The following is a 24,294-nucleotide window of genomic DNA, read 5'->3' as shown; positions in this document are numbered from 1 at the left end:
TATGCTAAATTGGCCATACTAACTTCTCTTACAAATTTTCTCAACATGAAAGTGATAAAAGAAAATAAGAACATCAAGTATCTGAGGTCATGATTTTGCCTGATTAATATTAAATACATTAGCAAGTCTGATAAATATTAGTGATGCTGAGGACAATATGGTTTCAGCATTAGACTCCTAGTCTTAACTGAAATATATAAACTTATATTAATTGCTTGGCTATTTGAGTAACTATAGAAGAAACAAGCATTCAAAGATACATCAGCCTTTGGCAAACTGAAGATTTAGAAACATGATTTACTGGATTTAAAAGATCCAGAGATTTAGGACTGCCCCATCACCTGTGCCTTCACACTAACTCTAACAACTACAGTGTGTCTGATGGTATAATCAAAACAAGACAATGGAGTAGACTTGATTTACATGTTTTATAGCAAGGATATTACATTTTCAGGTACCTAAAGTCAAAATTCAACACACTGATATAAAACTTCTATTTAAATCAATAGGGTTCTGTTATATTGATCTGTTCACAGTAACATTTACAAGAAGGGAGGCAGAGGCAGGGGGATCTCTGAGTCTGAAGCCTGCTGGCCTACAGAGTTCCAAGACAGCTGCTGCTACACAGAGAAGCCCTATCTCCAAAAAAACAAAAAGAAACAGAAACAAAAAAGCTGTTTAAACAAGAAAATCAGTTTATGTCTTTTGTTGTGTCTGATTTGCATAGGTTTACTGCAGGGATATTTTAGTTGATCATGTTTTATAAGAATCTGAAGATGTGAACAAATTATAAGAAGCACAGAAATCTATTTTGAGGACATGCTAAAACATCAATAGCTTTTTATTCAAATATATCAAAAATTTAATGTTGTACTTTAAAAACCATTATTCATGGAATTAAAACATATTTTACAGATTCTAATTTCTCTTATGAAACATTACTGGTTTGTTTCCCAAAATCATAAGCATGATTTAAAGACTATCTCTGACCTCCATGTCAAGTACTGGGACTGATTAGCAATCTTGACCATTGTTAAATGAGGACCTCTGAAAATTAAATTCAAGGAAATTCTGTTGCCAGTTGTTTGGCATTTTGAGTAACATACAATGGGGGGGGGGGGATACTAAAGCAAGCAATTTCGTTTTCTTGAAGATAATGATATTTTCCACAAAGTGTGTCTTATTTCTCAACAGAAAATGACATGACAATGAGAAGTTTAGAAACAAAGTATCTCCCTTTTTGAGTTTTTAAACAATGGCCATTATATTTAATCAAACCACTGGGCAGGATAGAAAAAGGGCTGTATTGATCTGTCCTAACTCATTTAAAGGGCAATGAAGTAATTTATATTCTATTTAAATCTCAACTTGAAAGAGATAATCTCAGCATGTCCAAATTAAAAGAGCAAAGAGAATACTAAAGACCAACTGTTAAGCTTTACTTAAGAAACAAAAACCTGCACTGAAGGGAATAGTATAAATCACATTACTAACCCTCAAAAGTTAGCATGTAAAGAGTATTGTAATTTTAAGCCACTGCCTTTCTAAAATGTTCCATAGGAAATTTATAGGTGAAAACACATTTAAGAACTTCATGTACACTGATTTTTAGGAGTAATGTAGCTACCATGGGTAGGATGAAACAAAATTTCAGGGATTTATTATCTTGAAAATGATCATACAATTTCCTTAGAGCTGAGCAGCCTATGTAGAAATAAACACTAGTGCACACTACAAGAGAAGGTTTAATAATAGATAAAAATGTACAAAAATATTGAAATCAGAAATGCTTTAGAATGTGTACCATGAAGTCAATACTTCTCAGTGAGTAAGGAAGGTAATTTACAACCTTCTCAATGGAATTAAAAAAAAAAAAGTGAAAGAGAAAGGTTGGATTAAAAATTAAAATGTTTAAGTCAACATTGATTTCCCGCCCCCGACAAGGAAATTTCAACTATTACCCAAAAGTTTGGTGGCACATTCTTTAGTAGGTCCTTAAGGCAATATATTTAAAACTAATTTACAATTTGACTTGATGTTAGCTATTTTAAAACATCACCTCAAAATAGATGCTCAAAATAATGCCCTCGTAAGCCTTTTGAAAATGTTCAGATGTTTCATAAAAAATAATGGTGGCTTTATTACAGCAGTGCTCATTAGCACCACTGCTGTGAAAGGTCTACCAAGTTTCCATCAAAGACACCTATTTCTTAAGAGCTCAACACAGAAGATCACGTTGGCTTAACCAGTTCAGTAGTGCACAAAAAAGCAGTCTTATCATAGGTTGCTGGTGCTTTTTTTGTACTACATTATCAGAAAATTTTCATTGCATCTTCAAATCCAACTTCTATAAAGGAAATCAAATCACCTCATGACTTAGAACAAAGTAGAGACATCTGCAGCTATCATGAAATTGCCACTTTTAATCCATCCTGTAGTGCCCTATGAAAGGGTCACAGAAAGACAGTTCTTACCATAGGAAAATATGATTCTTGATACAGAATCAAGTTATTTTCAATTTCCTTTGCTTTTATAAAGTCCACAGTAACAATACATAAAATGCACTTTTTTTTCCTGTGACACAATTAAAACCCAGTGTTATGTAAATTGGACTTAAAATAATCCCTGGTCTGAATTAGACTTTAAATCATACTATAAACATATATTTGGTATAATTTATTGATCATCATCCAGTTGCTCCAAAAGGGTTCTTCTGCGCTTTTCTAATTCCCCTTCACTCAGTTCACTGCCAGAAGTATCCCAGTTACCCTGCAAAGACATTCAACGTAATTACAATTAAAGTTAATCCTGAAAATGTTAAGAAAAGGTGAAACTATAAAAAAGATTCTAAAGTAGATACGGAGTTTTAGTCACACGAACACATTTCACAGTGTTTTAAAACCTTGCAGTTTTAAAGCGTAGCAGTTGGTTATTAAACAGTCCTTGAATGTCATTAGAGGGGGAGAAAAAAGCTAAGATACGGGATACGGATTTTATATAGAGCTACCTCAGTTTATATTAAAATATGTAAACAAGGAAAATGATACATACTGTTTTTGTTTTACACAATTAAATATGAATTGTTCCTACCTAATGGCAGCCATGCGCCCACTTCCTATGCTGTGTGGTTTTTGCTAATTTTACAGATTTTAGGTAATACTGTAAAGCAATTTTAAGTTTTAGACTTAATTTAGACTCTAAATTGTCTCTGATATATGCTCAAAAACAGGTAAGGCCTATCTATGAGCTATAACTTCAAAAGTTAGAGTCCTCCTCTGTGATGTTTAAATCACTGCTACAGAAGAAAGGAGTAGAGTGATTCACTCTTCATGGAGGTCGTCAATCACTCATTCAGAAAGATAAAAAAAAGGGAGGGGGAGTTGAATATGATCAAAATACATTGTAGAAAATTATTTAAACAACAACAGAAAACAAAGACAGCAAGAAAACAACAGTAAACAATCACAGACAACACCATGCCAATGGATCAGACCATCCTGCTACAAGTAGAGACTTACAGACAAGCCTAAGTCTGTACAACAATGGCAAAACCAAGAAGGCTGATGCCATTGTATGTTCTGCCATTGTTGTGTACAAGAGGAACTAAGCACTGTGTAATTTGATAATAACATACAAATAAATTTCCCATTTCCCTGTGCCTGCCACTCTCCACCAGTCTATACTAGTTGCTGGGATGCTACTTCTTGAAACTGAATTTATGAACAATGAACAGTGATAACTATGGATATCTAGAGAAGCCCTGATTTGAGCCTTCTAAATTTTATATTCAAAAGGTGTGTGTGGGGCGGGCAGGAGGGGTGTTAAGCACAGTAGGACACTCTTTTAATCCCAGCACTCAGTATGCAGAGGCAAGCAAATCTCTAAGTTCTAAGACAGCCAAGGCTACACAGAGAAAACCTGTCTCAAAAACAGAACAAAACCCCACTAATTGGAAAATCTAGGAGTCAGAGCCCAATTACTTCTTAATGGTACTGTAAAATTCAAACATATCTTTTCGTTCTAAGTTAAATGACGATTTTATACTGTTAATTTGCTATTAAAATTTTTTAAGGAATATAAATTTAAGAGAATCAACCAGATGGTCATTTATGAAATGGTACCAGAAATCTATTTCTTTTTAATTTCATCAAAAGAAGCATTCCCTCCTAATTTAGACAGAAAATGAATGGTACCGGAAATCTACTTTGTGATAAGCAGTGAAAAGATTTTATTCTTTTCTTCAATGTTAGCAGACCAAGAAAAAAATATCCTATAAACACCATCAAGGCTTTAACGAGGAAATCAATTTTTGATTTTTATGAATTCAGGAAAGAAACAATTTTCAGTACTTACAGAATCCTTTCCAGTCTTTTTCTTAGGTGATTTGTGTTTTGATTCTGATCTCTGTCTACTTCTGTCTTTTTCACTTTCTCGATCTTTATCTTTTTTATCCTTCTCTCGTTCAGTATCTGATTCTGGAGAGTCCTATGTAAAGAAAAACCAATGTCAGAATTTTGATAAGCATACTATTCTCTTACAAATTATTTATGCACGTAATATTTAATACCACATTTATTAGGTTAGGTGTAAAATGTAATGTGTTAATCTCAGGATTTTTGTTGTTAAGATTTGAGACAAGGTTTCTCTGTGTATTCCTGGCTGTTGTGAAACTTGCTCTGAAAGCAGCCTGGCCTTAGACTCAAAGAGATCTGCCTGTCTCTGCCTCCCACATGCTAAGACTAAAGGTGTGTGCCATCATGTCCCACTCTGAGCCCCAGAGTTTACTAGAGTTTCTCCAATGTTCATGGGAGCGAGACAGAAGGAGTTTCCCACAGGAAGAACATCTGGATATGTTAAAACACCATTAAAAGCCTTACTACCAGGTTGTATCTATTGTGTAAATATAGAGCAATATTACTTATTATTTAGAAGCCAGGGCCCCATACACGATAAGCACACACCCTTAATGAGCCTTACTGACTCTTAGTTCTTGCACATTTTTCATCAAGCGTAATTCTGGTTTACTCAGATCTGTATAAGGATACTGCTGACTAAGCTGCTCATTTAATCCATGGAACGAGGTTGAAAAATCACCGAGAAACAAGTTATTTAATGTTAGTGCTTAAATAACTAGATTAGATAGATAAAAATATTAGGGAACAGCATGAAAAACCAAAACAACCAATCTAATTCAGTACATCTGTGGTAAAACTCAGGCACTAACATTTTTGAAAAACTCCTATGTCAACATAATAGACATCTACAGCATTAGAAGAGAAACTGTTCAACCATTTATATTTTCTCTGTTTGTTTGTCTCTTTTAAAACTTAAAAGACCAAGTTAGAAATCCTAATACTTGTGTATCTTCTGTTTGAAGTTCCAAGCGATTTTAATGGAAGATTATGGTGAAGCACACTTTATAAGTTCTGGCTTCTGTTCCCAAAGTAAATGACCACACTGATTTAAATAATGAGAAGGCCCTAAGAATCGTTTCTAGAGCAAAGCCTTGGAATTGTTAAAAACTAGAAACTTTCTTACAGATTTATGTCTCCTCTTTTTGCTTTTCTTCTTATGCTTTTTTGATTTCTTATAACTTCTCTCTGTGGAGCATAAAGATAATGTCAGAATATGAGGAAGTCAAAGTGTCAAGGTTTACTCAAGAAAAGAGAAGTGCTTACCAGACTCAGCACTAGAAGAATGTTCTGAAGCAGAATGGGACTCTGATCGCTGTCTTTTTTTCTTTGAATGGCTGTCATCATCATCTGAATCTGACCCCTAAACAATACACAAATACATTCACAATCATGTTCACAAATGTTTTGGTATACTATCCCAGCCAACACACTTCTTACCGATCGAGAGCGGGAGCGTTTCCTATGGTGTTTTTTAGATTTCTTAGAATGTTTCTTGTTCTTTGAGTGATGATGCTGACATTCATGCTAGAGTGGCAAAAGAAAAACTTTAAGAACTGCATTTGATTTGTACAGGCAAGAACAAGAAAATGGTACAAGCTCAACACATGATATCTTCAAAAATATCCTAAGCAAGATAGTTTAGAATAAGATGCCCAGTAATTATATAAAACATTATTTTTTATTATTATTAGCTATTCATATATATTCACTTAGGTATTTATTTAGATACCTGAAAAATTTTACAAAGTATTAATGAAATAGTTTTTAATCAAAATGACGGCATTGGTAGGGCAAAGTATATTGTCTTAGAAAGGTGTAACTTTCAATAATCATTAAAAAACTGTATTCAGGCATAATTTTGCTGGCTAACCTGACTAGGTTTGGTTAGTAAGCTAGGCTAAGCACTTAGATAAAAACCAAACTCACAGGCATCCTTAAACATACACACAATCTATTTCTTTTTATTTCATCCCAAGAAGCATTTCCTCCTAATTTAGGCAGGGAATACTTATTTAACTACGGGTTGTGTCCTTAACACTTATTAAACATTTATTGTGGGTAGCACGTAGTGGTGGTGGATAGAGTACAGAGACAATTATGAAATAGTTCAGTATATAAAGGCCAAGACCCAAGTTCTACTCCTGGCACCCATAAGGCAGAGGGAGAGAATAATCCCTGGATTTATCTTCTGACTTCCATATGAACTCTGTGACTTACACATATGCACACGCTATTGTAAAATACTCATGAGGCTACTTGGAAGGGAGAGGTACTGCAGTAAAAGCTCCTTATTCTAACAGTTATACCCCTGGCTTAGATAACACACATTTGGTAGAAAAAATAGAAATGGAAAATCTGGCTAAGAATGAAGCCATCTCTAGCTCACTGAATGGTGCCTGAATCGGGTTTCAGAATCTGAATTGTTCATCCTTCTCCTATATTACCATCTTTAGATTCATTTACCACTTTACTACATTACCTCTAGCTCAAATCACGAAAAATACATAGCTGGTGAGTCTCCGTATGTGTGTAAGTAGTGTATGAATGAAGTGTGTGAGTGTGCACCCATGCAAAGGCCAGATGAAGAAATAAGATATCTTCTACAGCTCTGAACCTTTCCCCCTATGAGAAATTCCTTGTTTTGGCTAAGATGGCTAGCCATTAAACATCCATGATTTCCCTGTATCTACCCATGCCTGATATGTACTGATTGTTTTTCATGCTTGTACAACAACACTCTTTAACCAATGAACCATCTCTTCAACGCTTGGAGATTCTTGATTACAAAAAGGTAGGTCATACATTCCTTAGGATATACAATCTCAAAATCCCAAACACATTCAAAACTATGGAATACGGGTATAACCAAGTTTTTTTTTTTTTTAATAATTTACTTTACATTGTAATTGATTCTTCCCTTCCCTCCTCTCCTAGTCTCTCTCTCTCTCTCTCTCAACCCCTTTCTTCTCAGAAATGGGGAGGCCTACCATGGATATCAACCAGCCTTGCTATATCATGTAGAATTGGGCGCATCTTTTCCTATTCTGGCAGGGTAAGGCAGCCCAGTTAGGGCAAAGGGATCTAAAGGTAGGCACGAGTCAGATGTAGTGCCTGCCCCTGTTGTTTAGGAATCTCACAGAAAGACCTAGCTGCACAACTGTTACATATGTGCCAAGGGATTAGGCCCATCCTATGCATACTCTCTGTCTGATGATTCAGCCTCTGGGCTCGGGTTAGTTGATTCTGTAGGTCTTCTTGCAGTATCCTTGACCTCTCTGGCTCCTTCAATCCTTCCTCTCCATCTTCAGTAAGACCTCCCAAGCTCTGTCTAATAACTAAGGTTTTCATAAAAGATTTTTGTGGATGGATCCTGAGGTTCTACACTTCTGTGAGGCTCCTAGGTAATACAAATCCTAGTAGTCTAAGGTACAGAGAAGTAAAAACTAAAGATCAACAAGGACGAGTCAGTCAAAGGGGCAGTTAGAATCAATATGGAGGCCCACATGAGCTCATGGTAGCAGAGAAAACTATTTGTTAACATTGATATTAATCAAGAACAAAAACGTCAAAGAAATACCTAATATTATATTACTCTTGCTTAATTATCACGCTGACACAATACACACGTAGTGTTTTTAAGCTTATTACAAATTGTTAGTTGTCTAGAATTTACTCCATGGTGAATGTTGTGCATATTTGTGGAATCTGTAAGTTTATACTGATTACTCTCCACCTGATATTGAGGCAGAGTCTGTTTCACTGGAAACCAGAAAGATTGTTATTATAGCTGGCCATACTACTCACAGATTCTATTTCTAACCTCCTTGAGTGATAGGATTATCCTCCCTGTATTTATGTGTGCTGGGGGATAAGAACTCCTGTCCTTACACTGGCAGAGCAAGGACTTTGTCCAATCACTTCCTTCACTCACTTTAAACTTTTAAAAAAGCACTAATAAATAGGCAAATTATATATATGTATATATAGGCTAGACGCCACTGCCTATAAGACTTACTTCATGTTGTCAGTTCACATATGTAACATCAGAGACTTCCTATAAGAATTTAGTCATAACGAAAGCTCTATGAATGATAAATAGATTAGCTCATACAGTCTATGATTATTTAATAATCACTGGCCAATTCAGGGTAATTTACAAGAGCCTGTCCTGAAACCAGTCAAAATATTCCCACAACAGACTTATTTGATATTTTCCCCCCCTGCTATTTTAAGCAAAACTTCCAATTTTTCCCACTGTAATTCAGAAACTCTCTCGATTTTTGATATACTAATATCAAATATATACCTAATATAGTATAATGTCTGGAACGAACAGATATATTTTTAATTTTTATTTAGTTTTTTAAAATTTCTGTCCAAGAAAACTTTAGGATAGTCCCAGGCTTAATTACTGGCTGATGTATGAGGCTGACAAATGGCTGAATTTCTGCAACTATGAAACAAAAAGCAAATTTCTAACATTAGCTTCACTAGCCCATGCAAACCTGTTTGTCATTTGAAACAATTCTACAGAAAGAAGCATTCCTGGATCAGAACAGTGACTATTTTAATTTCAAAGTTTCACCTTTATATGTCACAACAAACTAAGAATTACCTCAAGCACATGCATGAAATCTTTAAATATTCTTTTTCTTTCAGATTCTAGAGTTATATCCTCAAATGCTGGTTCCTTTACAAATCGTTCCCGGATCTGGAAAGGAATGATATGGAATAAATATATGAAGATCAAGAATATCTTATGTCTTAAAAAGCAATATGACCTATGGGGAAACCTGTGATTCACTTAAAAGTGAATTTTCTTCCTTTAAAAGTTCTAGCAGGGTGTGGCAGTACATGCCCGGAGGCAGAGGCAAATAGATCTCTGTAGCCTGGCCTTCAGATAACCATTGCTACAAAGAGAAACCCTATCCCCTGGTGGTGGTGTATTCAAACTATTTTAGACAAACTACTCCTAAATTAATGCCACAACTAACTTTTGACATAGACAGAATGTTTTATGAATAATTTTAGCTTCTCTGTGTCCCCTAGAGACAATCAGTATTATTTTCAACTGTGAAGCACAAGCATACATACATCTTCCCAGACAGCGTCCAGCTCTATTGGAGGGGCAGCCTGTTTCAACATACTCTTAAAGGCAGACTCTTTGCGTTTCATTTTCCGAGCTTCCTCTTTTTCTCTTTCACGTTCACGGGCTTCTGCCTTTTCTAGTAACTATCAAAAAATCAAATCTAGTAAGTTATGCTAAGTCCTGTTCTAAACAAGTCACTGTTCTTAAAAGTATTATCACATCATTTATAAAAGTTTAATTTGCTCTCTAACAATGAAAAATCTGTGGTTTTACTTTCTTTACCTTATAAATCCCATTTACACAGTACCTTATCCCACTAGCCTACAACCTGAAGTAATTTTAGATGAATAATTAGGTAGTTATCTGCAATAATTTAACTTACACTATTGAAAGCCAACTTGATATTTCCAGCATCCAAAGTAGTTGATCTTTTGGTTGAACTGATTATTGCCACAAAATCTTCAAAAGTAGTGTTCACTTCAACTACAAATCCTTTATCCTAAAAGCCAGAAATCTTTTGTTATAAATAACATGTAACTGCAAGGAATGCATCAATGTTTTCAAATTGTTAAGAAAAAGTACTTCATTTACCTTCAGAATGTCTTTTATTATCTTTTTTTCATCATGATATCGTGCTTTAAGATCTTCAACATAAAACTTGAAAAGATCAAGTGCAGTTGATCCTAATGAAAAAACTAAAGAAGTCAAAAAGCTAGCTCTAACTAAGAGCTGCAATTACTTTTTGTTTGTAAAACAAACATAAAATAAAGCACACACCTCTCCTCCCCAAACAGCTGTGCTCTCACCCCCCACCCACATCCATTCCCACTCCTACGGTATGTTTGGAAAGAGAAGAGTCTCACCCGGCTGACCCAGCATATTCGTGAATCGAATGTCAGAACTGATGGTTGGATACAGCTCCATCCAAGAGGACATAGAGTGCAGCTGCCCATGCTCGTGCAACTCATCTAGAAAGATCTGCAGGAGACAAACACATGTGAAATGCAACAAAAACATGGCCAAAAGTACTAGCAAAATCTAAAACGCTTAAGTATGTTTAGGTGTGAAGAATATTTGCTATTTTCTTCCTTTAAAAGTTCTAGCAGGGTGTGGCAGTACATGCTATTTGATGCTATTTGCTATTTGATGAAAGCAAAAATACTTCTAGACCAAAAATAATACTTATTTTTATATTATATATAAACAAGCCATCTAAAGAAAGAGATCTTTCAAACACTATACTATCTTTCTAGTCTTCAGTTGTCTATCCCTTAAGACAGAAAACCACTTCCAGTTAAAAACAACAACAAAAATCCATAAATGTATGTATATAACCATAAATCAAAGATACTAAAATGACTGGGATTATCTATTTTCAAATGATGAGGCTGAAGAGTGAATAAGTGCATGTCCTGTATAAAACTGTGGGTTTTTTTTTAAAATTGTTTATTCTACACCACCCACTTCCTTTTCTGTGGCTGACAGTCAGGACTGCACACTTGGGCTTCAGTACTATCAGTGTCTATTGGTCTTCTAGTCCTTAGTTCCTGTAATTACTAGGTCTCCACTGTTCAATAGGAGATACTGGGGTCGGGGAGCGACAGATGACAGCAGTTAAGACTCATGCTGCTTCTGCAGGTTCAGTTCCTGAATGACAGCTTACCACTCTAAAACTCTAGTTCTAGGGGTTATGATACCCTTCTATAGTATGTATATAAATATGCATGCAAAACACATACACATGATATAAAAAATTACAATAAAGAATTTGAAACCAACAATAAAAGGCAGTTTCTGAACAAATACATTGCAGCTGGTATGATCTTCTGCCAAATGGTGAAGTGCATACTTTTAATCCCAGCATTTGAAAGGCAGAGGGAAGTTCAAGGCCAGTCTGGTTTACAGAGTAAATTCCAGGACAGCTAAGGCCACAACACACACACATACAAAAACCTCATCTCAATGTGTTAAACATAAAACAGCTGGGCAGTGGTGGTGCACGCCTTTAATCCCAGCACTTGGGAGGTAGAGGCAGGCGTACTTCTGAGTCTACCAAAAACCAAAGTAAATAAATAAATAAGTAAATACATTGTAAGGGTAAAAATTAAAACAGCCTAGCAGAGACCACAAACAACTTGGCAAAGACCGCAGGACAGCTTGCTGAGCTTACTGAGAGTAGCCATAATAAAAATATCAAGCCCCTCTAGGGACGAGGTGACCAGAAATGTAGAAACAACCAAAGACATATCTTGACCAGTCTAAACATGCCCAAGTGAGTAATGGGCCACCTGGTGTTTATCCTAGAAGGTCTGAGGCTTCATGGTCAAAAATAGTGGGCCATCCAACCTGTCAAAATGATTGCTTACGCAAAGTGCTGATGTTTGAAATATCCAATCATATGTAACCGCGCCTGAATTTCCTACTTTTCCCTTCCCCCTTGTGCCTCCCCCTATAAAAGTTCTAAACTTCCTGGGGTCTTCATCGAAATTCTCTCCCCTGCGTGGGATGAGTTTCGATCCAAGGGCCCTTGTTAGTAAACTGCCTTTTGCCATTGCATCAAGTAAGTCTCTTGTGTCTCCTTGGGTGCGCGCTAATTGGGACTTGAGTTGGGGTCCTCTTTCTGGGTCCTTACAACATAAGTAAATAAATAAATAAAACAAAGCCCCCTCAATTTTTAAAAATACCTATTACTACTTGTTTAGATAATGACTTTAAATATTGATTTAACTAGATTGCTAAATTTGAAAACTAATTTTTTTTAATTGCATATACAGGATACATATTGTTACTGGACAGCAATGTTGTAGAGTAAAATGTACGTACATCCTACTACCACTCCCCTTTTTCAACAAAAGTAGTGAAAGTGTTTTTAAAGTATTTCAGTCTTTTCTTTTTTTTTTTGGTTTTTCGAGACAGGGTTTCTCTGTGTAGCCTGGCTGTCCTGGAACTCACTCTGTAGACCAGGCTGGCCTCAAACTCAGAAATCCGCCTGCCTCTGCCTCCCAAGTGCTGGGATTAAAGGTGTGTGCCACCACCGCCTGGCTTCTTAAAATGCTTAAAACAGATGGATTTGGTATAAGATTTTAAGTTTACTCCTTTCTATCACATATTTTTATTTATATCTCATTTGAGTCATTGAATTTTGAGTCTGATCCTATTTCAGTAGGGGATCTCCAACTGAAAAATTGTCACACGAGGTTTGCTAATTTCTTTAAAGCTGGTATTCCACTAATTACTGGTGTTACTTTTCCTTTGAATAGTAATCACCAATAAAATTTTCCTTGGCTGAAGATCTCTACCTCAGATTCAACTCAGCATTATCTTTCCTTATTCATTCCCTTTTTTTTCCCTCCAACACTGTTCTTCATGTTGCTATTCATATGTGTGCTTGAATTATGAACTTCATAGATTTTGAGAGATATCCCTGATCGTTAAATTGTTCCTTCATTTTCTCCCTTGACTCTTTTTCTCTTAACCAAAAACCACTCTTTTCCTTTTTTCTTTTTGAGTTAGGATCTCATTATGTACCCTTGTCTGTCCTGCATCTTGAAAACAGACCAGGCTAGCTGTGAACACTCAGAGATCTACCTGTTTCTATCTACAGAGTGCAAGGATTAAATGTAGGTGCTACCACCACACATTCATCTCGAAAAGTCTAAAAAAAAAAAAAAATCCTGAGGTTTTCCTTACTAAAATATCTAAAGTCTAATAGAAACTTCCAACGATTTGTCAATCTTTTAACTTTATTATGCTAGTGATTAGGAAATATTTTCAGTCACACACTTCACAATATCTTTTAAGACTGCACACTATAAAAATTGAGTATTTGCTATTTTTGTAGGTTTTGTCAATATTCTGATGGATGATAAAAATCAACATTAGGCTCCACCCCAGAATCTTATTTAGTAAGTTTAAGGGTTTAGTAATTTACATTTTATAACTTCCCAGGTAATGGTGATTCTGTGCATCTAGGGTTCATTCTCAGAGGACCACTACTTTTGTCTTATAACACTTTCCCCTCTGTGACACATTTTTCCTTTGTTCCACTTAAAGATTTGTCTCAAATCTTTCTATTACAGTTGACAAGAATTCAAAAACAGAATTTAAGATTTAAAAAAAAAGTTCACCGGGTTTCTAGCAGAGATGCAAACTTATTATGTAAGTGTTTACTGACAGATCAAATCAAATCAAAACAAAAACATTGTAATTACTAAACCACATTATTGAACAGGTTCTTTCCACTCATGATTAATTTTAGAAATGACAGTTTCTCTTAATTCATTTTATTACAGTTCTAAACAAATCTTTGAAAGGTGAAATAGGACTGAAAAATTACTGAGCTATATATATATCTTAAGGAGTACCAATGTAGTGTTTTAATAACCACTTTCAATCTGATTTAAAACCACATTTTACACTTAGCTAAAGGCCCATACGGCCTTTAACTAGAATCTCTTGGCCTGAAGTCATAGCATTTGGTACTCTGTATCATACTGTATTACTCTCTATGACCCAGATTTTTATTTTTATGTCTATTTAAAATTTAAACTATTGCAAACTTTAAATCTTAAAAAGGCCTTGAAGCTTACAAGTTGTAAAAGTCTAATAGCTCTCCTAAAAAGCCTTTCTTTCTTGTCACATAGTTGATTATCTTAAAACTAGGGATAGCTTATTTTATAGCTAGCTATTACTATTTAACAGCTGTGATAGCAATAGTTAGGAACCACTGACATGGGAGGGATAACTGTTTTTTAAAAAGTCTTCTTTTACATGAGTCTAACACAAATGAAATTTTAAGAACTACTTCCCTAAAGGATAGCAATAGATCAAACAGACTATTAATGCCAAGTAACAAGCTCATATAAGCCATTGCAACCTTGCTGGCACCCTAGTACAGAGTTTAATACAAGACTAAAGACTGCTTGTAACCAAGACTGTATACTTTAAGTTCAAGATCCATACTTAGTAGTATCTCACCAAGTTGGTTTCCTTATTTATCTGAATATATACAACAAACATGATATTCTAAGAAACAGCTTCAAAACAGGTTATACAGTTAAAATATCTTAGCCAGGCATTGTGGCACCTGTCTGTAATCCCTGCCTTTGAAAGGTGAAAACAAAATGATTAAGAGAACAAAAGTGGTCTGGGCTACACAGCAAGTCTGAGGACAACCTGGGTCACCTGGGACTCGATTACAAAGAAAACCCATAAAAATTTAAACAGCAAAAATTCATTTCTTTCAAATGGGAAGAATACCACAATTAGTAAAAAAGGAGCTACTGGCTGGGCAGTGGTTGCGCATGCCTTTAATCCCAGCATTTGGGAGGCAGAGGCAGGCGGATTTCTGAGTTCCGGGCTAGCCTGGTCTACAGGACAGCCAGAGAGATACAGAGAAACCCCGTTTCGAACCCCCTCCCCAGAAAAAAAGAAAAAAGGAGCTACTGACTACAGAACATAGTTTATGTTCTCTCTGATGTAAAGGATTAATTATGTTCCATGCCTAAACTGTACAGCACACCCTTTGGGAACTAAATACTAACTGCTACAAAGCACTCATCACTCTCCTCCTTTCCATCTAGCCCATATACTATGATGCTCAGCTAAAACCGTATGGTCAAGTTAAATAATGCTTGCAGCACCCCACTATATTCCTTTGCCTCAAATGTCCATGAACAAAAACTAAATTATAAAAATTAAAGAGTTCAACATACTAGTCATCAACAAAGTGTAGTAATGAACTGGAAACAAGTAACTCAGAACTGTTTTGATCCTTCTTGTCATTCAATGACTATATTATAGAACTAAGCCAGAAAGGCATCTTTTTATTACCTGAAAAGATTCCCTATTTTTACGCTGCCTCCTCCTTTCTCTCAACAAAGTCTTCTGTTTTTCTTCTTCTTCTTCCTTTTCTAAAGCCCGGATGTGTTCCTCAAAGCATATTAATGCGTCTTCCTTATCCATGTCTATAGTATTTTTCCAATAAAAAAACAAATTTGAAATATTGACAAAGAAAGCAGTTTATCTGCATTAAACTTTACAAATTTCCAATTCAGTATTAAAAAAAAACTACTTGTATTTGAATTCAAACATAATTTTATAATGACACAAGTAATGACTTTAAATACTACAGAGAATAAATGGAGGACATGCACATGGTACAAATAGACTAGCTAACAGAAGCAATGTCATGCTTAAAAGAATACTACTTTATGTTTAGAACATTCTAGTTCATGAGTTCTCTATGCATTTGGTCCTAGTCATCACCTCCCCCATAACTCTTCACAGACCTCCCCCCAATCATCTACCTAACTTTGCTGTCACCACTTTTTCTTGCTTACTTTAAATCCATCAAGACCAATTTGTCATGCCCAAATATTCTTGGCTATATGGCCTTCCATGGATATGGTAGAGTTATCAGGAGCCACTCTCTTAGAAGAGAACAGCCTCTCACTCCCCAGCAGCTATCAGCTGCTGATATCTCTATACCGAAGGGTGAGACCTCATGGTCAACTCCCATTTGCATGCTGAAAGTAAGTATTGTGCATGCTGTCTTAGTCACTGTGAGTTTTTAAGTGCAGCTGCCTTGCTGTGTTAGAAAACACCAATGATCTACAAATGATTGACTTATTACATATTTCAAGAATTATCTGTAAAAGGTAGCTTAGATCTCTCCTAAAGTATTTTTTTCCCTAAATCTAAATTTAAAATTCAATTAGAAGAAACCCATTTGAAAATAAAGCTTTCCCTAACCCTGAGATGGACAAATCATTGGGTAAAATTGAGTTAGTGACCGAATAAAAACTCAGAATAATTCTGATTTCGTACAAAAATTGACAATAACTCTTTGTGACTGGAGGGCACTATTTGTCACTGTTCTTACTCTGTAACTCTTCATCCTCTGCGAATGTTGGATTATCCATCAGATACTGCTGGGCTTCAGACCAAGTGGTAGAGTATGTAACATTAGCCATATTGTCAAGTATGTTTTTTAAGGCTTCCCAGTTTCTCTTCCGTAACTGCTTTGCTTGTTCCTACAACAAATGTTTGAATACTTTTCACATTCAAACAAAGTATATCCATTGCAATTACTTAAGATGCCTTTATATTCTGAGAAGTTTCAAATGGTATGCCTTTAGTATCAACACCTTTGATTTTGTTAGTGTTGTTTGTGACAGAGTCCTTACAGTTAGTTTTTCCATTTGTCTTTGAAGTCAGAATCTAAAAACTATTTGTTTTTGTGTCCTTGTTCTATAAACTCAGGGCCTTACCAGTATGCAGTACAGATACGTTTTATGAAGGCTACAAAATATAGCATGTAAATAACAAAGTCTTCAATGTCAATCAACTATGCTTAAAGTTTTAGTAATACCTGAACTATCATTCATGTTTCTTTTAAGAATGGATGCAAAACAATTTTAAGAATGGATGGAAAACAGTGATAAATATTTGGATAAATCACTACTAACTATGATTTAAACAATAATTACTATCTTTGAAAAGAGGGAAAGAAGATTGTATTAACTCATTTTATCTTGAACATAGCTTCCAATGAATAAATATGATGTATAGCATATACTACACAAATTAAGTAAAGAAATTGTGTTATAATTTTACTCAAAGTAAAACTCTTCAGAATATTTAAATACTGATAATTTTAAATGTACCTTTTCTTTCTTGGAAAGGAAGAACAAAACATCCTCATAGATTTCAAGACGATCCCGCTCTGATATTGCATTCCAAACTTCCATCTCCCCAAACATTTGCTCAGCTTTTCTAGTGATTATGAAATCAAATGTTACTTCCTTAATGCATCAGTACAATTTTAGATCATTTTTTGAAAGGTAGTCAATGAATACTCTTTCCACTGTAAGTTGAAAATCATTACTCAGGAAAATTCCATGGCAGTCAATTAAATATCAACAGAAAATCCTCAATTTTCTCTTACATTAAGGCACCTTCTGCAGACTTTAAAATAGACAACACGTAACATGGTATGTTTATTCCCTAATTAATACCTTAAGTGGACCTATATGCAAAATTACTGGCTTTTTTGAGGTCCCTTATAGAACTGCCACACCCTCACTTACACAGCTGTGTTCACTACCATCTATTTTGGACAAGTTGGCAATATGTAGGACACAAACAACAGGGGAATCACTTTCCGCATCATTAGAAACCTTACTTGTATCTGGTTGTGGAAGTCATTTTTTCATGATTTTCAAGAAAACGCTGAAAAGATTCCTTAGCTTCTTTGTATTTTGATCTTGCTTCTTCTTTTTCCTCTTTTTCTGTCTGTACTTTATAGGCATTAAAGGCCTGCTTTTTCTCACTCAGCTTTGCTAAAGCACTAAATAATAATAATAAAAAAAAATCATACAAGAATAAGCATAAAGGCTGGAGAAGCAAATGTTAATGCTTTGGAAAAAAGTTTCATGCACATATTTAAGAAGATTTGTGTAATTTATTGAAGATATTAAACAATTCTAAAAAGCAATTTCTAGTTTTAAAATGATTCTAATTTCATGTGTAGCACGGTGCTCAGATTGTAGGACAAGTCTTTTGGGTTTTTGGCTGTAGCATAAATAAAATACTTCTATTTATGCCAACTACAAAGCTATGAATAACAACTCTTTACGTAGTTATACTGTTTTATACAATTTAAAATACCCTAAGATTAATGTAAAAAGTAAATTTATAAATCATTGTATTACCTGTACCGAGGATCATTTATGATCATTTTCATAGCTTGCTCCCATGAAGCATTGGAGGGTACTCGCTGAAAATTATTTAAAGGAAAAATTAGTATTTCATACAAGAACACAGACAGTAGTAGTATCACGGGAAGGCAAGTATAATGTTCACTGCAAATATCAAGCACCTCCTTTTGCAGATTTTTTTAACCTCTAAAGCCACTTTTAATGAAGCAATTTTGTGAAGAAAAAAATTCACACTGAAATTGAAAGAATATTTTTCTGTATTAGTCCATCAACAAAATGATAATGATTTAAGTTTTTTGAAAAAAATCTTAATACATCAAGGCAAAAATATTCTTGTGAAATTAATACCTTGTTAAGTTTCACAAAAGCGTTCTTCAATTAAAACACAACAAATTTAGTTTGCTTTCAGTTACAACAGTTCAAGAGATTAGTATTTTAAATAAAGGCACCAAAGTGAACATTTATTAGGAAATTATTACATGTTACTTAAAAAATCTATAATACCTTTTCTTTCAATAATTCTTTAAATGCTTGCTTTGCCTCCTCCTTTGTATTCCAAGTATATGTTTTTTTTGCTGGTTGGCTCTCTTCCTCTTCTTTTTTAGGAGTAAAACTAGAGAGACAGAAATTTAAACATGCTATTCATAATTTTAGTAACTATTTTCTGCTGAGAAAATCTCCTTATCATTTAGCTGTTTGAAGTTGACCTAAATCTTGACAAATTTCAGAAGAAAGTTTCTTACATGAATCCTAAAAATACAACTGTCTGAGGCCAAGGACATAAAGTTACAGAATTTCTGTAACATCAGTTACCAGACCATATGTAAAGAAGAAAGATAACACGGGAACTATAGTAAGCTGATATCCATCACTAGTTTACACCTTAATAAATGGCCATATTTATTCATGTGTCATATTTAATCGTTGGCAATTTTTTATGTGTATATAAAAACTACAAAGAATGTAGAGAGCAATAAAGTCATCAACTCGCAAAATCCAGCTCAGTTAATTTTGAAAACGTAGAATTAATAGACTACAACAAGGCTAGTTTACTCTTTCTTATGCTGTTTTTGGCTGATACTATACTCTGGCACAAGCACCAAGTAACTCTGTATCCCAGAACTCCAAACAAGTATTATTTGGAATACTGTAAAAAATACGGCTGAATAGTGATTTCAAAAAGAATTCAGTTAACGCAGAATTATCAATTCCTTGTTTGGGATTCCACACTAAATTGAAAAACTTTATAGTCTAGCATAAAAATGATGGACTTGACACTGCAACAGCTACCAACATAAGAATGTAATATATGCAAATGTACATTCTTGACCTGTCCTTACATACAAGGTAATTACAATTATTAAGAAATTAGGACTCATGAACTAATATTGAAATGCTGCCAAGAAAGAATACTTGTTAAAATTATGAAAAATAAATTACTCTTGGCCTTCCACATTCATATAAATGAATGTAGCAGCAAGATTAAAAAAAATATGTAATTGTGATGAATACAGGAATTTCTCGTTATTCTTGAAGTAATCATACCGTGTAAACGACACTGTATTATATACTAAAAATAATAGAAATATATATATATATGAGGATATGCACAAATTACATGTAATTATAATAACAAGTTGCATAAAATATTTTGAGCATCTCAGTATTTTAGTATTCAAAAAGTTCAAGCATAACATGTAGGAGAATGATAACTCAAAAGCTTATATGATAAGATGTCATCACTTGACATGATGAAGGACATTTATGTATGCAGAAAATATATGATATAGGGGCTGGAGACAGAGCTCAGCAGTTAAGAGGACTGGCTTGCTCTTCCAGAGGTTCTGAGCTCAATTCCCAGGAACCACATGGTAGCTGACAACCATCTGCAATGTGATCTGATGCCCTCTTCTGGTATGTCTGAAGACAGCAACTTAAATACATAAATAAAAAAAAAAAGGAAAATGTATGATATATATACATACATACATACACACACACACACACATATATATATACATATACATGTGTGGATATGCACACACACAAAATGCTTAAATATATATACTTAAATATACGTATAGCCAAGGTCAGAAGAGCAAAAGAGAATATGACTTTTATTCTTAATTGTCTCCAAACATACCATCTCATTTCTTTTTTAAATATCTCAATATTAAGACACTATACAGTTATTTGTAAAATTAGTATGAGAGAAGAAAAGAAACATTTATAGTAAGGAGTGGAGAGATGGAGGTGGTGTGACTAACGGTAACTGGATAATAGTGTTTGGTTAGTCTTCCATTTATACCTTGCATCATATGGTAGAAAAATTCAATCGTAAGTTTTGTAATTGTAAGTGACTTCCTTATTTGTGATTCCTATATAAAGTGTCTTCTCTCATCTGAGGCATTTTTGGGAAGAGCTGTTCATATTTTTCAATTTATTTACAATAAGCTGAAAATAAAACACCACCAATAACCCCCTAAAATAAAATGTTTAATTCTACTCTATTTGGCAGAGCTTTTTATCTTCCAAAATTTATTTCTACATTTAACAGCAATCTACAGTACTTCTTGGTAGTGCTGTACTGAGCACATAAAACAAGGAAAACCAAACAACCCCTTACCAAAAATAAACCAGGGCATGACACCAAGCCTTTATTTAAAATACTCCAAGTTTATAAACTGCTGATTTTTTCCTTTTTGCCTTGATTTTGATTTCATATAGTACATTGATAGATATAGAATGTATTCTTTTAAATTTGTGCCTCACCCTATACTCAGTGCTAATCAAAGTAAGATTAAACTTTGAACAGATGACGGGTGGCACGACACCACTGAAATTCACCTTTTTGAAATGGATCAACATTAGAAAAAAACATTATGTTTTTACTTAAGCATTTAATAGTCATTGCCTAAATTAACAAGTTCTTATATTTTGAGTCAGGTATTGATTTGCAGAAGTCTGAGTTACTAAACTTACTCGGTTACAGTTTCTTGTTTGGATGGTTCCTCTCCAGTGTTACTGGATATATCACCACTTAGATCTTGAATAGCTGTGGTATTAGCAAGCTGTGCTTGCTCCTCAGTTGATACAGTTACTGTATTTTCATTATCTACAGCAGTAGCAACAATGGAAGCAACTTCAGGTTCAGGAGCAACTGGAACACTTCCCACAGCATTAGTAGGTGTGGTGGAAGTATTGGCATTAGCTGCTGCTGCAGCAGCTGCAGCAGCTGCAACAACAGCAGCTGCTGCTTCTGCAGCAGCCATGGTGCTCATGGTGGTAGGAATTTCTGTTGTAGGAACTGGGGCTGTTGATGTTGTAGTACATTCTTCTTGCTTGCTATACATTAAAAGAGAGAGGTGAGGGAATAAGAGGAATAGAAAGGGAGGAGAGGGAGAGAGAGAGAGAGAGAGAGAGAGAGAGAGAGAGAGAGAGAGAGAGAACTGGTCATTTAAATACTATAACAGTAATGCTAAATAAAGTCAATTATAAAGTCATAACACTAATGGAACAAAGGGTTAAACAAATCATTGACAGTAAACTAGAAAGCCACTCCAAAAGACCACAGAATAAGACTATACTAATTGTATGTTTGTTTTAGAGAATATCTAGCCATACTGCCTAGGCTGGGCTCAGATTCATGAGGCTCAGGCAGTACTATATCCTTCCCACTGTGCACTATTACGACTTCCAACTTCTATCATTATTTTGCTTTCAGCAAACCTGGACACTAACATGAAATAGGCATTGATATAAATGCTTATATTTCCTAATGTACAATTACTTCAATAAAACCTTAATCTGTTACTTTGAATAACATATTTGATATATATATATAAACTCATAAGACCTATAAAATCTACATTTCAACAATTAAAGGGAAACTTTGTAGGCTGGGGGTATATTGCTCCGTAGTTCTTTGCCAACATATGCAAACCTGTAAGTCTATTCCTCATGACGACAAAAAAAGGAATTTAGTTTTATAAAGGAGATATGTAGTTAGTTCACTCATTCCCAAAATGAGAAACTTCTTAATTCACAAACAATGCATTCCATATTAAAGTACTTGTCTAGCAAAGCAAACCTTTTTAATGCCCTACCCCCACCCCATAAAACCTTCCAAAGACATCAAACTATTATCCTAATCCTATTAAATAGCATTCATAGCCTTTTAAAAGTAGACAAATAAAACATGAATGCTATAGAAATGGCCAAATCTGTAAACCATACTGAGTTTAAAATTGCTTACCTGCTTTCTTCAGCTTTGATCATGGCTATTAAAGAAAACAGAAAAGTTGTCAACTAGTTTTTAAATATAACCACTGAAAACAAACTCTAAAAGGAGATGAAAGTACCATAATTTCATCCAATTTAATTTATCATCTAACAATTTAAAACTTGCTTTAAAAAGGTTCTAGGTTCAAAACTGCAACTCTACAATGAAACTTAACAACAGCGATTGTGATTATTGAGCAATCTTTTCCAATGCTGATGGAAAAAGCTACTGGCCACGTAAATCACACTTTGAAAATATTCATAATTTAGGAATGCAATAGTATTGTCTCTAGGGATAAGACTATTTTTTTTAAATGACCAAAATAATAAGAAATTTTAAGACACTAAATTTAAATTGATATTAAACTCATGAGATTTCTGGCCCACTTTTCATACTAGCACTGACAAGCAGATAAGCAGCTATACAAACCAACCATTTGTAGTCATATCAGAAATGAGCTTGATACTCTGTAGATGAGCAATTTGGGATTCTATTGGTAAAATTATTATAAGCTCATGCTCAGACAATTTAGATAGAACTTTGAAGACTTGAACACTTAATATTTCTTTGCATTCTAGGCTCCGGTAAATTTTAAATTTGTTGATATGACACCTATCTTTAATTCTGTATCACTAGAGAATGAGGTGCTCCAAGTAAGCAATGATATCAGCGGAAGTCTAGGAATGTATTTTAAAACTTATCACTTCTTAAAGTAAAATATTTCTGAAAATCTATTTTAAGATAAAAAAATCCACATAAGAGATAATCATAATTAATATGATCTAAAGTAACTTCCCTATAATCTTTTACCTAGCTGATCTAGATCAATTTAATAAGGATTATATTTTAAGGCGAGCAAAATAACTCAATTCTTAATCACATCACAGAGTGTTCGTTCCTAAACTTTTAATGGTACTGAGTAACTAAGCTTTCCATAAAATATATGAAATATATAATTTATATATTCATTTATTTAACTTAACTTTCAGAAAAAACATGGATATTGGGGGGGGGGGGTTGAGACAGGGTTTCTCTGTGTAGCCCTGGCTGTCCTGGAACTCACTCTGTAGACCAGGCTGGCCTCAAACTCAGAAATCCACCTGCCTCTGACTCCCAAGTGCTGGGATTAAAGGCATGCGCCACCACTGCCCGGCTAGGATACTATTTTTCATGACAATAAAAAAAAATCAGTATTAAGCGAAATCTGAGAATATATAAATAAAATAACTGACTCAAGATCAACTACTACCTATTATCATGACTAAGCTTAGTCACGTGTCCTGTGTATGCACCAACATTCTGAGGGATACTGGAAGTTTGTATGTGACCTTGTTCAACATTCATGTTTATTTAAAATTCCAAATCACAATTTTAAAAACTTTAAGCTCATTTATAATATAACTCTTATTCAGAAGTAATTGTTTGAATTAATATCTTTCACTGCAGATTTATCCATTCATGGTTAGTGAAGATTAGTGACATACTCTAAATGTTAAATATAACAGAAAATGAATTATCAAAGCAGCTCACCATGCAGGTTTGATTTTGTAATAAGACCTCCAGCAACAATGGTATTCTGGTATCCTAGTTTCAATGGAATCAAACCAAATAAAATCTATTTAAAATCTATAGAACTGAGATCTAGAGCAACAAGAAAATAAGAGCCAACAAAAATGTTACATCATTTACAATGTGCACACAATTTAACTTTTTTTAAAAAAAGAATAAGGCCTTAGTTTGAATAATCCTATTCAGGGAGGACTGTTTCCAGGTGACTGGTACATACAC

General features: G+C 34.5%; 1 protein-coding gene across 8 annotated transcripts in view; it reads right to left on the bottom strand.

Annotated features, from left to right (window-relative positions):
• Window positions 1-409: 409 nt before the first annotated feature.
• The window catches only part of Prpf40a (pre-mRNA processing factor 40 homolog A), a 54,151-nt gene continuing 30,266 nt past the window's right edge, over window positions 410-24,294 (bottom strand). For 2 of the 8 annotated variants that reach the window (XM_028769181.1, XM_028769185.1), the window contains exons 8-26: window positions 24,037-24,090; window positions 22,480-22,504; window positions 21,207-21,569; window positions 18,729-18,837; window positions 18,219-18,283; window positions 17,690-17,854; window positions 17,172-17,280; window positions 16,388-16,538; window positions 15,337-15,470; window positions 10,368-10,482; window positions 10,096-10,199; window positions 9,887-10,003; window positions 9,510-9,647; window positions 9,031-9,126; window positions 5,853-5,939; window positions 5,679-5,775; window positions 5,539-5,600; window positions 4,354-4,485; window positions 410-2,769 (exon numbers count right to left, since the gene is read on the bottom strand). In XM_028769181.1, the coding sequence (XP_028625014.1) occupies window positions 2,677-2,769; window positions 4,354-4,485; window positions 5,539-5,600; window positions 5,679-5,775; window positions 5,853-5,939; window positions 9,031-9,126; window positions 9,510-9,647; window positions 9,887-10,003; window positions 10,096-10,199; window positions 10,368-10,482; window positions 15,337-15,470; window positions 16,388-16,538; window positions 17,172-17,280; window positions 17,690-17,854; window positions 18,219-18,283; window positions 18,729-18,837; window positions 21,207-21,569; window positions 22,480-22,504; window positions 24,037-24,090 (2,216 nt within the window). In that variant the 3' untranslated portion in view covers window positions 410-2,676. The remainder of the gene's footprint in view (window positions 2,770-4,353; window positions 4,486-5,538; window positions 5,601-5,678; window positions 5,776-5,852; window positions 5,940-9,030; window positions 9,127-9,509; window positions 9,648-9,886; window positions 10,004-10,095; window positions 10,200-10,367; window positions 10,483-15,336; window positions 15,471-16,387; window positions 16,539-17,171; window positions 17,281-17,689; window positions 17,855-18,218; window positions 18,284-18,728; window positions 18,838-21,206; window positions 21,570-22,479; window positions 22,505-24,036; window positions 24,091-24,294) is intronic. The other 6 variants (XM_028769183.1, XM_028769187.1, XM_028769184.1 and 3 more) reach the window with 4 other exon arrangements.

Source organism: Grammomys surdaster, unplaced genomic scaffold, assembly GCF_004785775.1.
Source record: "Grammomys surdaster isolate TR1022 unplaced genomic scaffold, NIH_TR_1.0 191, whole genome shotgun sequence".
NCBI classification, from domain to species: Eukaryota; Metazoa; Chordata; class Mammalia; order Rodentia; family Muridae; genus Grammomys; species Grammomys surdaster.
This window is presented reverse-complemented; position numbering and strand designations above follow the sequence as displayed.